At 44.5% G+C, this 13,566-nt stretch overlaps 1 protein-coding gene across 1 annotated transcript in view; it reads left to right on the plus strand.

The window, feature by feature from the left end:
• Positions 1-13,566, plus strand: part of LOC130378403 (NLR family CARD domain-containing protein 3-like) — a 220,460-nt gene that overhangs the window by 206,080 nt on the left and 814 nt on the right. Inside the window, exons 12-17 of the mRNA XM_056585169.1 lie at positions 2,096-3,911; positions 4,330-4,503; positions 5,715-5,888; positions 7,100-7,273; positions 11,539-11,712; positions 11,889-11,935. Coding sequence (XP_056441144.1) covers positions 2,096-3,911; positions 4,330-4,503; positions 5,715-5,888; positions 7,100-7,273; positions 11,539-11,712; positions 11,889-11,935 — 2,559 coding nt within the window. The remainder of the gene's footprint in view (positions 1-2,095; positions 3,912-4,329; positions 4,504-5,714; positions 5,889-7,099; positions 7,274-11,538; positions 11,713-11,888; positions 11,936-13,566) is intronic.

Here is a 13,566-nt window from a genome sequence, read left to right on the forward strand (position 1 = left end):
TACCTGGGTCTCCTCACTGTTCTTACCCCCTCCTACCTGGGTCTCCTCACTGTTCTTACCCCCTCCTACCTGGGTCTCCTCACTGTTCTTACCCCCTCCTACCTGGGTCTCCTCACTGTTCTTACCCCCTCCTACCTAGGTCTCCTCACTGTTCTTACCCCTTCCTACCTGGGTCTCCTCACTGCTGTTCTTACCACCTTCTACCTGGGTCTCCTCACTGTTCTTACCCCCTCCTACCTGGGTCTCCTCACTGTTCTTACCCCCTCCTACCTGGGTCTCCTCACTGCTGTTCTTACCACCTTCTACCTGGGTCTCCTCACTGTTCTTACCCCCTCCTACCTGGGTCTCCTCACTGTTCTTACCCCCTCCTACCTGGGTCTCCTCACTGTTCTTACCCCCTCCTACCTGGGTCTCCTCACTGTTCTTACCCCCTCCTACCTGGGTCTCCTCACTGTTCTTACCCCCTCCTACTTGGGTCTTATGTCTTATTTTCAACATGCTGTTGGCGATGCAGCTCTTGCTGTTTTTGACTCAAGATTGTTTTATGTAATGTAAGGCGACCTTTGGGTGTCATGAAAGGCGCCTTGAAATAAAATGTTATTCAATGTAATTATTATTATTAATATTAAACATAAACTGCAGATCAACAGCAGAATAACTCTGTGGAAGAGACGCAGCACTATCTTGTTATATCAGCATGTAATTTTACACCAATTCCTTTTCATTATTATTATAATTAGACCAATCATATTGCTGTGGTAAAACAAAAAGTCCTGAACATTTTGAATCCGTAACATGCAGTCTTTGTCACGACCAGCTTCTCCGACCATAAGTTATGAAGCCACATTAACATTAAACATTATACTGCTGACCAACAGCAGAACAACTCAGTGGAAGGGATGAAACCCTGTCTTGTTGTATCAGCGTAGCAAATCAATTTACACTGATTCACTATCATTATTACTATCATTAGACCAATCATATTGCTGTGCAAATAATAGTCCATGAGAATCACGATTTTTTTGGTCAAGATTGAAATTACGATCCTTCAAATGATTCTTCTTGAGTTTGAAAATAAAGTTTATTTTTTCGGCATTTCAAAAAATAAACACGGTAACTGAGTTTTCAAAATTCTTAAACTACACGGCACACAAACTGTTCAAATTGAAAAATTGAAAGTTGAAAAATTGAAAATAATGTACAAATAAATATGTACCCAGCTGTTCTTCAATTTCCATAAAACTTTCAATGAATAAAATAAATACACTAGAAAATTAAATATGGAGGACAGGCGTCGGTTGTAATCGACGTCTGTCCTGCTGTCGTCGGGGTTGTGGTCTTGTGTTTTTGTTTCTTTGCCAATTCGTCGTAAGCGACTTTGTTATTGCGTCTCATGCCCCGTCCACACTGATCCGGGTAAATATAAAAACGCACATCCGCAATGAAAACGTTCTCTGTCCACACTATCGTTTTCATATGGTTTTCGGAATGTTTTGCATCCACCTTCCACACTGAAATTATTTTGATACACAGTTGTTGTCATGGTTACGCAACTCTGCCACGTCTCTCTCTTTAGATTACAGGCGTGCGATCAGTTGATATTTACAGTTGATGGTTTGTAGTACGGTTTGAACTGCCGTCTTTCGGTTTTTTTACCATCACTTAAGAACATCAAGTACAGCGCTCGCCTCAGTCGTTAGTCGTCCGTCTGTTTTCTGAATAAGGTCACAACGCACACACAGCTCGCGGGGCCGCGGTGAATGCTCTGGGGGAGGGACTGAATTGCGCATGCGAGTCTCTTTCACAAAACCTCATAGACAACGGAAAATTCCAAAAGAATTGTTTCATCTCGATTTTATTAATTTGGAGATTGTTTGACCCAAGAATCGAAATCGTGATCAAAATTTGATTAATCGCACAGCCCTAGTCCTTAACATTTTGAATCTGTAACTTGCAGTCCTCCACAACCAGCTTTTCCGACCAAAAGTAATGAAGCCACTCAAAATCATGAAGTTGGTAATTTAACAGGAAATATTGACCTGGTTCCACTGATCACCATCCACTAACTGATTTCATCTGTTGTTTTCTCATTTAGGATCTGCTGCTGTCGATTGCCAACATAAAATGAAGTCTCATTTGAAGAAGAAGTTCAGGTGTGTGTTTGAGGGAATCTCTAAAGCAGGAAAGCGAATAGATCTGCACGACTTCTACACAGAGATCTTCATCACAGAGGGAGGCAGTGGAGAGGTCAACAAGGAACATGAGGTCAGACTGATTGAAACAGCTTCCAGGAAACCAGCCAAGGAAGAAACACCAATCAGATGTGAGGACATCTTTAAACCCTTACCTGGACACGATCAACCAATCAGGACGATAATGACAACTGGAGTGGCCGGCATTGGTAAAACCGTCTTAACACACAAGTTCACTCTGGACTGGGCTGAGGGCAAAACCAACCAGGACACACACTTCACATTTCTCCTCACTTTCAGAGAGCTGAATTTACTGAAAGGGAAAGAGTTTAGCTTGGTGGAACTTCTTCATTACCTCTTTATTGAGACCAAAGAAGCAGGAATCTGCAGATTCGACCCGTTCCAAGTTGTCTTCATTTTGGATGGTCTGGATGAGTGTCGACTTCCTCTGGACTTCCAGAACAAACGGATATGGAATGATGTCACAAAATCCACCTCGGTGGACGTGCTGCTGACAAACCTCATCAGGGGCGACCTGCTTCCCTCTGCTCGCATTTGGATAACCACACGCCCTGCGGCAGCCAATCAGATCCCTGCTGAGTGTATTGACATGGTGACAGAGGTGAGGGGGTTCACCGACCAACAGAAGGAGGAGTATTTCAGGAAGAGATTCAGAGAGGAGACGCTGGCCAGCACAATCATCTCCCACGTCAAGAAATCACGAAGCCTCCACATCATGTGTCACATCCCAGTCTTCTGTTGGATCACTGCTTCAGTTCTGGAGGACATCTTCAAAAAATCCCAGATCGAAGAGATGCCCAAGACCGTGACTCAGATGTACAGCCACTTCCTGAGGGTTCAGTCCATACAGGGGGACAGGAAGTACCATGGGAGGGCTGAAACAGATCCAGACTGGAGTTCAGAGAACAGGCAGATCATTGTTTCTCTGGGAAAACTGGCTTTTAACCAGCTGGAGAAAGGCAACCTGATCTTCTACGAGGAAGATATGACAGAGTGTGACATCAATATCAGAGCAGCCTCAGTGTACTCAGGAGTGTTCACCCAGATCTTTAAAGAGGAGTGTGGGCTGTACCAGGACAAGGTGTTCTGCTTTGTCCATCTGAGCATCCAGGAGTTTATGGCTGCCCTTTATGTCTTCTGGTCCTTTATCAACAATGGGGTCAATATGCTCTCAACCTCCAGGAAAGATAAACTCCTCCTCTACCAGAGTGCTGTGGACAAGGCCTTACAGAGTGAGAACGGACACCTGGACTTGTTCCTCCGCTTCCTCCTGGGCCTCTCTCTGGAGACCAATCAGGTTGTCCTACGAGGTCTACTGGGACAGAAAAAAAGATCACTGACCACTCAGATTAAAACAGGTCTGCTGCGTCTGAAAGGAAGTAGCTCACGGACAAATAAGGGAACAGTGTCTTACATTCAGGAGAAGATAAAAGGAGATCTATCTCCAGAGAGAAGCATCAATCTGTTCCACTGTCTGAATGAGCTGAACGACTGTTCTCTAGTGAAGGAGATCCAACAGTACCTGATATCAGGAAGTCTCTCCAGAGAATCTCTCTCCCCTGCTCAGTGGTCAGCTCTGGTCTTCATCCTACTGACATCAGAAGAGGAGCTGCACGTGTTTGACCTGAAGAAATACTCTGCTTCAGAAGATGGTCTTCTCAGGCTGCTGCCAGTGGTCAAAGCCTCCAAAACATCTCTGTAAGTTCACTAATAACATGTATTACAATACACACTACACAATATAATTACAACTGGAATATAAGGTTACAATTATATGAAAAATATCTTTGTAGGTTCATAAAAACGTGTATTAATTTTCTACTCATAACAGAATAAACATACTAGTTATAATAACATGCAAAAAATCTCTGTAGGTGTCCTATTAACGTGTAATGTATTACAGTTCACATAAGAGAATATTCAAAACAATTGAATGTAGAAGGAGTTTTCATTTAAATAACATTTTCAATCTCAACTAAACAACTATTTAACATTTATCCATCTAATTATTTTGTATGTTTGTTAAACTAATAACATTCCTTCATTATTTAATGACTTAACGATGTAAGTTATTTTAATCACACTTCCTAACCTGTTCACTTTATTGTGTGTGAAGGCTGAAGGACTGTGATCTGTCAGAGAGATGCTGTAAAGCTCTGGCCTCAGTTCTCAGCTCCAACTCCTCTAGTCTGAGAGAGCTGGACCTGAGTACCAATGATCTGCAGGATTCAGGAGTGAAGCTGCTCTCTGCTGGTCTGGGGAGTCCCCACAGTACACTGGAAACTCTCAGGTCAGTTTTACCCAAAGGTCAAACAGTTACACCACAAGGTTCTATATCAGAAGACATTTAACAGATTAACATCCATAAAAGTGCGCATATGAAATCAAGCAGCACGCAACTGACATCCCCAAGCGCACATATGCTGTCTAAAGGTACGGCCACACTGAACGCGTTACGCGCGTTAGAGGCTTTAGTAAATCCACATCAATGCATAGGGAACCATTGGTTTAGACGTGTAGATGCGTTAAACGAGCTAAAGCAGCACGTTAGGCGTGTTAGACGTGTTTTACGCACCTCAATAACGCGCCCAACACACCCACGAGCGGAGTTAAAAAAATCAAACTTTTTACGCTCCTACGCGTGACACTTAACCGCGATAGCCAATCAGCATTGAGCTTGACCAGACGTCACTGGCAGAGAGTCGGAGGACAGGCGCTCCGCAGCTGATATGGAGCGCCTGTACTTGGTGTCCTGACGGTAGATCCTGGCATCAACCCTGGTTAGCAGGTCATCAAACATGGTCCCAGTCAAATGAAAATACGTCTGGAACCGGCCGTCATCCAGGCGGAGTTCTTGGAGGGGGTGGTGAAACTCACCCAGCTGTGAGCACCTACGGAGGACGTCATGCTCCCAAACACGACGTTGTTTGGGTTTCCTACTCTCCTCGAACTCCCACAACAAGTACAGCGCAGCGATGGTGGTGATCTCAGCCATGTTTGTGGAGCAAAAGAAAAGGAGTGGGGGAAATTAAGTTTTGGGCCACTCATCTAGCTCCGTAGGCATGTAAGGCGTGTTGAACCATTTTTGTGACACACAATGATGAAGCGAAAGGGTTAGGCCTCATCCTACGCACGTAACTCGTTCAGTTTGGCCGTACATTTTAGTTCTCGTCCTCGCAAAGTCATTCCTGAACGCTATGATGTTTATTCTCCTCACAACACAATATACATAATATATGCAACTCCTAATTATATACAAAACATTGGTTTAGATTAACTCAATAACATGTATTACAATACAATACATCATATGCAAAATACTGCATCAAAAAGTTATATTATTATACAAAACGACTTTTCACACACTGCAAAACAACTATCTTATTGTTAGACATTTGAAACCCAATTTGAATAACCACAATTTCTTCATTATGTAATAAGTTGAGCATGTAAGTTATTTTAATCACAGTTCCTAACCTGTTTTCCTTATTTTGTGTGAAGGCTGAAGGGCTGTCATCTGTCAGAGAGATGCTGTGAAGCTCTGGCCTCAGTTCTCAGCTCCAACTCCTGTAGTCTGAGAGAGCTGGACCTGAGTACCAATGATCTGCAGGATTCCGGAGTGAAGCTGCTCTCTGCTGGACTGGGGAGTCCCCACTGTACACTGGAAACTCTCAGGTCAGTTTTACCCAAAGGTCAAACAGTTACACCACAAGGTTCTATATCAGAAGACATTTAACAGATTAACATCCATAAAAGTGCGCATATGAAATCAAGCAGCACGCAACTGACATCCCCAAGCGCACATATGCTGTCTAAAGGTACGGCCACACTGAACGCGTTACGCGCGTTAGAGGCTTTAGTAAATCCACATCAATGCATAGGGAACCATTGGTTTAGACGTGTAGATGCGTTAAACGAGCTAAAGCAGCACGTTAGGCGTGTTAGACGTGTTTTACGCACCTCAATAACGCGCCCAACACACCCACGAGCGGAGTTAAAAAAATCAAACTTTTTACGCTCCTACGCGTGACACTTAACCGCGATAGCCAATCAGCATTGAGCTTGACCAGACGTCACTGGCAGAGAGTCGGAGGACAGGCGCTCCGCAGCTGATATGGAGCGCCTGTACTTGGTGTCCTGACGGTAGATCCTGGCATCAACCCTGGTTAGCAGGTCATCAAACATGGTCCCAGTCAAATGAAAATACGTCTGGAACCGGCCGTCATCCAGGCGGAGTTCTTGGAGGGGGTGGTGAAACTCACCCAGCTGTGAGCACCTACGGAGGACGTCATGCTCCCAAACACGACGTTGTTTGGGTTTCCTACTCTCCTCGAACTCCCACAACAAGTACAGCGCAGCGATGGTGGTGATCTCAGCCATGTTTGTGGAGCAAAAGAAAAGGAGTGGGGGAAATTAAGTTTTGGGCCACTCATCTAGCTCCGTAGGCATGTAAGGCGTGTTGAACCATTTTTGTGACACACAATGATGAAGCGAAAGGGTTAGGCCTCATCCTACGCACGTAACTCGTTCAGTTTGGCCGTACATTTTAGTTCTCGTCCTCGCAAAGTCATTCCTGAACGCTATGATGTTTATTCTCCTCACAACACAATATACATAATATATGCAACTCCTAATTATATACAAAACATTGGTTTAGATTAACTCAATAACATGTATTACAATACAATACATCATATGCAAAATACTGCATCAAAAAGTTATATTATTATACAAAACGACTTTTCACACACTGCAAAACAACTATCTTATTGTTAGACATTTGAAACCCAATTTGAATAACCACAATTTCTTCATTATGTAATAAGTTGAGCATGTAAGTTATTTTAATCACAGTTCCTAACCTGTTTTCCTTATTTTGTGTGAAGGCTGAAGGGCTGTCATCTGTCAGAGAGATGCTGTGAAGCTCTGGCCTCAGTTCTCAGCTCCAACTCCTGTAGTCTGAGAGAGCTGGACCTGAGTACCAATGATCTGCAGGATTCCGGAGTGAAGCTGCTCTCTGCTGGACTGGGGAGTCCCCACTGTACACTGGAAACTCTCAGGTACGTTGTACCCAATGGTCAAACAGTTACACCACAAGGTTCAATATCAGAAGACATTTAATAGATTAACATCCATAAAAGTGCGCATATGAAATGAAGCAGCACGCAACTGACACCCCCAAGCGCACAAATGCTGTCTAAAGGTACGGCCACAATGAACGCTTTACGCGCGTCAGAGGCTTTAGTAAATCCACATCTTTGCATAGGGAACCATTGGTTTAGACGTGTAGATGCGTTAAACGCGCTAAAGCAGCACGTTAGGTGTGTTAGACGCGTATTACGCTAGGGCTGCAACTAACGATTTTTTTAATAATCGATTAATCTGTATATTATTTAATCGATTAATCGATGAATCGGATAGAAAATAAAAAATAAAAAAATTGGAATTGCCCCATCTTTATTAAAAAACTGAACATTACTTGTGGTATCCCGGTGCTCGGTTGAGCCGGAATCCACGTACAAAGCTCGCTTGGCCTTCGGGTTTTAGCCATTGCAGGCATTTATTCAACAATCAACTTAAATCAATCAAACAAGGAAGGAGTCGCGGTCTCTAGGGCCTCCGTGGGCCTCTAGGCTCTCTCGCTGCCACGAGCCCTTCCTTCTGGCACCCGACCCGTGCTGTGCTGTGCTGTGCCTCCTTTTAAAATGGCTCCCGCGCTTTCGGCCAGGTGTCCCCCAATCACCCTGATTGGGGTGCCGAAAGGGCTGCTCTCCATCGCCGGCTGGTGGGTGGGGGTGGTATACCCAGTCCTTAACAGTACCCCGGGCCCGTCCAGGCCGAGGTTTCCGTGGCGGGATGCCACATACTTTAAATTCACAGTGCAGACTGATATGTAAAAACACCAGGTTATTGCTCCAACGTCCCGGAACTACTAAAAGTAATATTAAATAATTAAAATATTAAAAAAACATAGCTTGGATGATACAAAAAAAAAAATACAATGTATGATATACTTTTATATGTATATATGAGATGTCCAAGGTTAATCGGTCAAACCTATTGATACCATTTTCGAGACTCCTTAAAATAGAACTTGTAATATTGCTTTAATTGCTGATAAGATGATGATAGTTCAAGATAGGACATTAAATAAGTCATAATTCTGTCTTTACTATCTATTTTATATTACTGGGAAAACAGGTTTTCACCAAAATCTCAATTATTATTATTATTTTTCTGCTGCATTTGAACCCATCAATCATATTACTGAGCCGACCTGAACACATCACATTTGACACTATTTGTGACCATTGGTCAGTTTTTTTTTTTAAGCTAACTAGCTCTTTATCCGGCCGATTTTAACATGGATTTAAAAACTGCATTACTATTTTTAACTGACGGGACTTTCTACACCGTCCGGTTGTGTGATTACTACCGCTGCTTTGAATGACTGTTGCACGCGGTGCCGACTCCGAGCCCGTCTGCACAACGTCTGCAGCAGCAGCAGCTGACAGATTTTTTGGTTGGACTAGACGGATACTGAGTTGAAGGAGTTTTTTTGACCCAAAGACAGTGAAGGTACAATACTTTTATGTAGGTCTACAGTCCAGTTTTAAAATATGACCAAAATACAAGTTGTGGTCGCTCACACTAGGCCATCTGGCCGTGGCCGTTTTCACACCTAACCGTGCTCAAATCTGCCAGTGTGAGTGTGGCCAGTCTGGCCAGGTCAGGCCAATTTGGCCACTTGGGAGAGGTGTGCTGCTACGGTACTGGCCGTACGGTACAGATGCTAATGAGCAGACACGCCCCCACGCACGGCTACGCAAGCTGAGCCGGATGACGTATAGTCCATGCGACGACCACGGACATAATAAAGGCGACGAGCCTTCATTCCCATTCAACGGTAAACATCGTGTCAAGCGGTTCAACTGTTGGTGTGTTCTCTGTGTTGTAGTCCATTGTTGTTAAAACTCTGACTGGTGGCAGACTTTATTATGGTACATGCAGCGGACGCTTGGTGATGACGTGTTACGACGTGATGACGTATGTACAAGAGCCTACCGTGGCCAGGCCACAGTTGCGACGGCCAACGGCCACGGCCAGATGGCCTAGTGTGAGTGCACCCTAAAGCTCGCTGTGGGCGTGCATGAACCGTGAACCAACCTGTAGGCGGCTGGCTGTAAACAGTGCTGCGCCTATGAGTAACTTATTAATCGCGCGTTGTTGCAGCCCTATTTTACGCACCTAAATAACACGGCCAACACAGCCACGAGCGGAGTTCAAAAATGTAACTTTTTAGTGTGACACTTAGCCGCGATAGCCAATCAGAATTGAGCTTGGCCCGACGTCACCGGCAGAGAGACGGAGGACAGGCGCTCTGCAGCTGATATGGAGCGCCTGTACTTGGTATCCTGACGGTAGATCCTGGCACCAACCCGGATTAGCAGGTCATCAAACATGGCCCCAGTCAACTGAAAATACGTCTGGAACCGGCCGTCATCCAGGCGGAGTTCTTGGAGGGGGTGGTGAAACTCACCCAGCTGTGAGCGCCTACGGAGGATGTCATGCACCCAAGCACAACGGCGTTTGAGTTTCCTGCTCTCCTCGAACTCCCACAACAAGTACAGCGCAGCGATGGGGGTGATCTCAGCCATGTTTGTGGAGCAAAAGAAAAGTAGCGGAGGAAAATAAGTTTTAGGCGGGCTCATCTAGCTGCGTAGGCATGTAAGGCGTGTTGAACCATTTTTGTGACGCACAATGTTGTAGCGGCAGGTTAGGCCTAATCCTACGCACGTAACGCGTTCAGTTTGGCCGTACATTTTAGTTCTCGTGCTCGCAAAGTCATTCCTGAACGCATTGATGTTTATTCTCCTCACAACACAATATACATTATATATAAAACTCCTAATTATATACAAAACATTGCTTTAGATTAACCTAATACCATGTATTACAATACAATACATAATATACAAAGTACTGCATCAAAAAGTTATATTATACAAAACGACTTTTCAAACACTGCAAAACAACTATCTTATTAGACATTTGAAACCCAATTTGAATAACCACAATTTCTTCATTATGTAATAAGCTGAAGATGTAAGTCATTTTAATCACAGTCCCTAACCTGTTCTCTTTATTTTGTGTGAAGGCTGCAGGGCTGTGATCTGTCAGAGAGATGCTGTGAAGCTCTGGCCTCAGTTCTCAGCTCCAACTCCTCTAGTCTGAGAGAGCTGGACCTGAGTACCAATGATCTGCAGGATTCAGGAGTGAAGCTGCTCTCTGCTGGACTGGGGAGTCCACACTGTACATTGGAAACTCTCAGGTCCGTTTTCAGCCTCTTCAAACTGTGTCTTCGGGTTGTTTAATATGTAAGGGATGGTCCATGAATAGTTGGACTGTTATCGAAAAATAACTCATAAAACGGTATGCATGTTATACATTTTATGTATAACATGTTGGCCCGCTGATGATAGGGTTAGGGGTTGACCTGTAAACTGTTAGTATGTTATGTATGATATACGTTATGTAACTCTGGCCAGCAGATGTTAGGGTTAGGGGATTACCTGTTAACTACTAGTATGTTATCTTTGTTATATGTAAAGTAGCTCTGGTCTGCTGATGTGAGGGTTAGGGGTTGACCTGTTAACTACTAGTATGTTATGTTTGTTATATGTTATGTAGCTCTGGTCAGCTGATGTGAGCTGAGGAGTTGTCATTAGTGTAGATATGGGGATGAGGCTTTAGCCGTACTGTGATCTGAATATAATGTACACCTCACCATAGAACATCACTGGCCGTGGTAAAGTGAATGATATTGAACATTAAAGATGGACTTTATTAACTTCACATTAGTTTGGTGTATTGCTGCTCATGTCCGATGCATTTCTGTTGCTCTTTTGCCTGCTGACAAAACTCTCCCTGGTTCTACACAATGTTAGAACCTGTGAAGGAACGGTCTCAGCGTACCAAACACAGCAGACTTCTCCTGACTCTAACCGAACAATATCTCATTGAGTTGTAGCTATTGAAAAATGATTATTTGTTTATGATCCTGTTTCACATCCAAGTGAGGGAAGTTCTGATGTCTGTGATGATGTCATCTCCCCACTTCCTCTTCCTGCTCTCCTTGTCCTCCAAATGGAATGAATACGCTTTATAAATATGGTTACTTTGGTATGAACTGCTCTCACCCAGAATAATAAAGTATTTGTGTGTGTGTGTGTGTGTGTGTGTGTGTGTGTGTGTGTGTGTGTGTGTGTGTGTGTGTGTGTGTGTGTGTGTGTGTGTGTGTGTGTGTGTGTGAGTGTGTGTGTAGCTTGTCAGGCTGCCTGGTCACACAGGAAGGCTGTGCTTCTCTGGCCTCAGCTCTGAGCTCCAACCCCTCCCATCTGAGAGAGCTGGACCTGAGCTACAATCACCCAGCAGACTCTGGAACTGCGCTGCTCTCTGCTGGACTGGAGGATCCACGCTGGAGACTGGACACTCTCAGGTATGGAGAGGACAGCTCACTGCTCAGGAACAAAGTCTCCTACAAGGATTCATGCCGCTGCTAGATGAAGTGGTTTGAAGAGGCAGCTGTAACTCATGTAGTGTGGAACGTTATTAGATGGCAGATGATGAAGGTGAATGTTTCAACATGCTGCTCTCACTTTGTTTCCCCCCCAGTGTGGAGCACGGTGGAGAGTGGAGGCTGAAACCAGCTCCACTGAGATGTGAGTGTCTGTTTGATTCATGACATCACACACACACTATTGAGATGGAAAGTCCATCCACACAGCAGGAAGTGAGGTCACATCCTACTGGGAATGAAGATGATGGCTGACATCATGTATCTTACGTATATTAATACTGTCGACCATCACAGTTAAACCTGCTTGTATAAAACCCAGCAGGTATTACATTTTTACATTGAGGGGGGGCGACGGGGCTGAGGGGGAGGGGGGGAGGGGGAGGGGGTGACCGGGCTGAGGGGGAGGACTAGGGGTGAGGGGGGGGTGAGGGTGAGGACTAGCGGTGAGGGTTTGACCGGGCTGGGGGGGAGGGGGGGTGAAGGGGCTGAGGGGGGAGGAGGAGGGGAGGGGGTTGATGGGGGGGGGGGCTGAGGAAGAGAGAGCGATCACAAAAAGAGTCTGAAAGAGAATAAAAAGAAGAAGAGCAGCCTGGATCCAAGGAGAGATGTTTGTTGTTGATGTATTCATAATATTGTTGTTAATGTTTTCTTAACGTTATTCTTGAGGTGTGTGTATCTATGAATGTGTTCATATGTATATGTATGTCAGTGGCGGCTGGTGGTTTTTAAAGTGAGGGAGGAAGGACTGCGCGCTTGGTTGCCATTGGCCTGCTTGCACTGTTGGTGTATGGTGGCATAAGAATGTGAGACTCAAGTTGTTTCAGGGTGTTTTGGTAAACTACAAAATAGCAGGGAGGGAGTTATGTGAACAAAATGTATACAAAGCCACCAGTGGCATCACTGTAATTTGAGAAGGAAAGGATGCAAAGCATATTAGTCAAATCAGGCCTACTATTGATTTGTAAAAGTAAATAAAAAAATCTGGGCCTATTATTGGGCCTATTTTTGCCCATCACTGACTGAAGTTATTTAGCTATGTTTATTTTCAGTTACAATTGCTTGTAATGCTACCAGTAAGTCATGCGTACCTAGCAAACCATGTAGCACTCACAACACTGACGTTGCCATTACTTCTGATGACCTTGATTTTGGGAAGTGGTCTACCTCTTTCTGAATGAATGGAATGGTTTTTGTAATAAGACGTTAAGAATGTCCTCCATTTCCAATGTTTCCATTGTGCATTTAGGATCTCGCTATCGCAGATTTCACTTGCTCTGCGTCTCTCAGACTGAGCACCGCGGCAATGCAGACCGGGTTTGTTATCGACAGCGTTGCCAGATTGGGCATATTTCCCGCCCAATGATAATTTTTCCAGCCTAACATGGTTAAAAGTAGCCCAATTGGGTGGGAAATCGGACCAATCTGGCAACACTGCTCAACATCCAGGGATCCTGCTTATTGGTTCATAGCGCAGACGGATAGATTTTTGCGCGAATCAGACCCCTTAAGGTCCCACCCACTCAGAGGAGGATTTTCCTCCTCTCTCCCATTGAAACCCATGTTATCCACCGGCTGCCAGTACTTTCGAGAAAATGAATGGGAGTGGACGGCGGCGAAGGGAGGACGTTCCTCCCTGAAGTAATTGTCAATAGGCGATAGGGGGTGCTAATGTCCCTTTACCTAGGGAAACGAACATTATATATTCAAAGGCAATAAAGTAGTCATATTTAAGGGCATTAATTCATTACAATAGTCGGGGCAATCTACATTTTT

The sequence above is a fragment of the Gadus chalcogrammus genome, unplaced genomic scaffold (assembly GCF_026213295.1).
Source record: "Gadus chalcogrammus isolate NIFS_2021 unplaced genomic scaffold, NIFS_Gcha_1.0 GACHA075, whole genome shotgun sequence".
Taxonomy (NCBI): Eukaryota; Metazoa; Chordata; class Actinopteri; order Gadiformes; family Gadidae; genus Gadus; species Gadus chalcogrammus.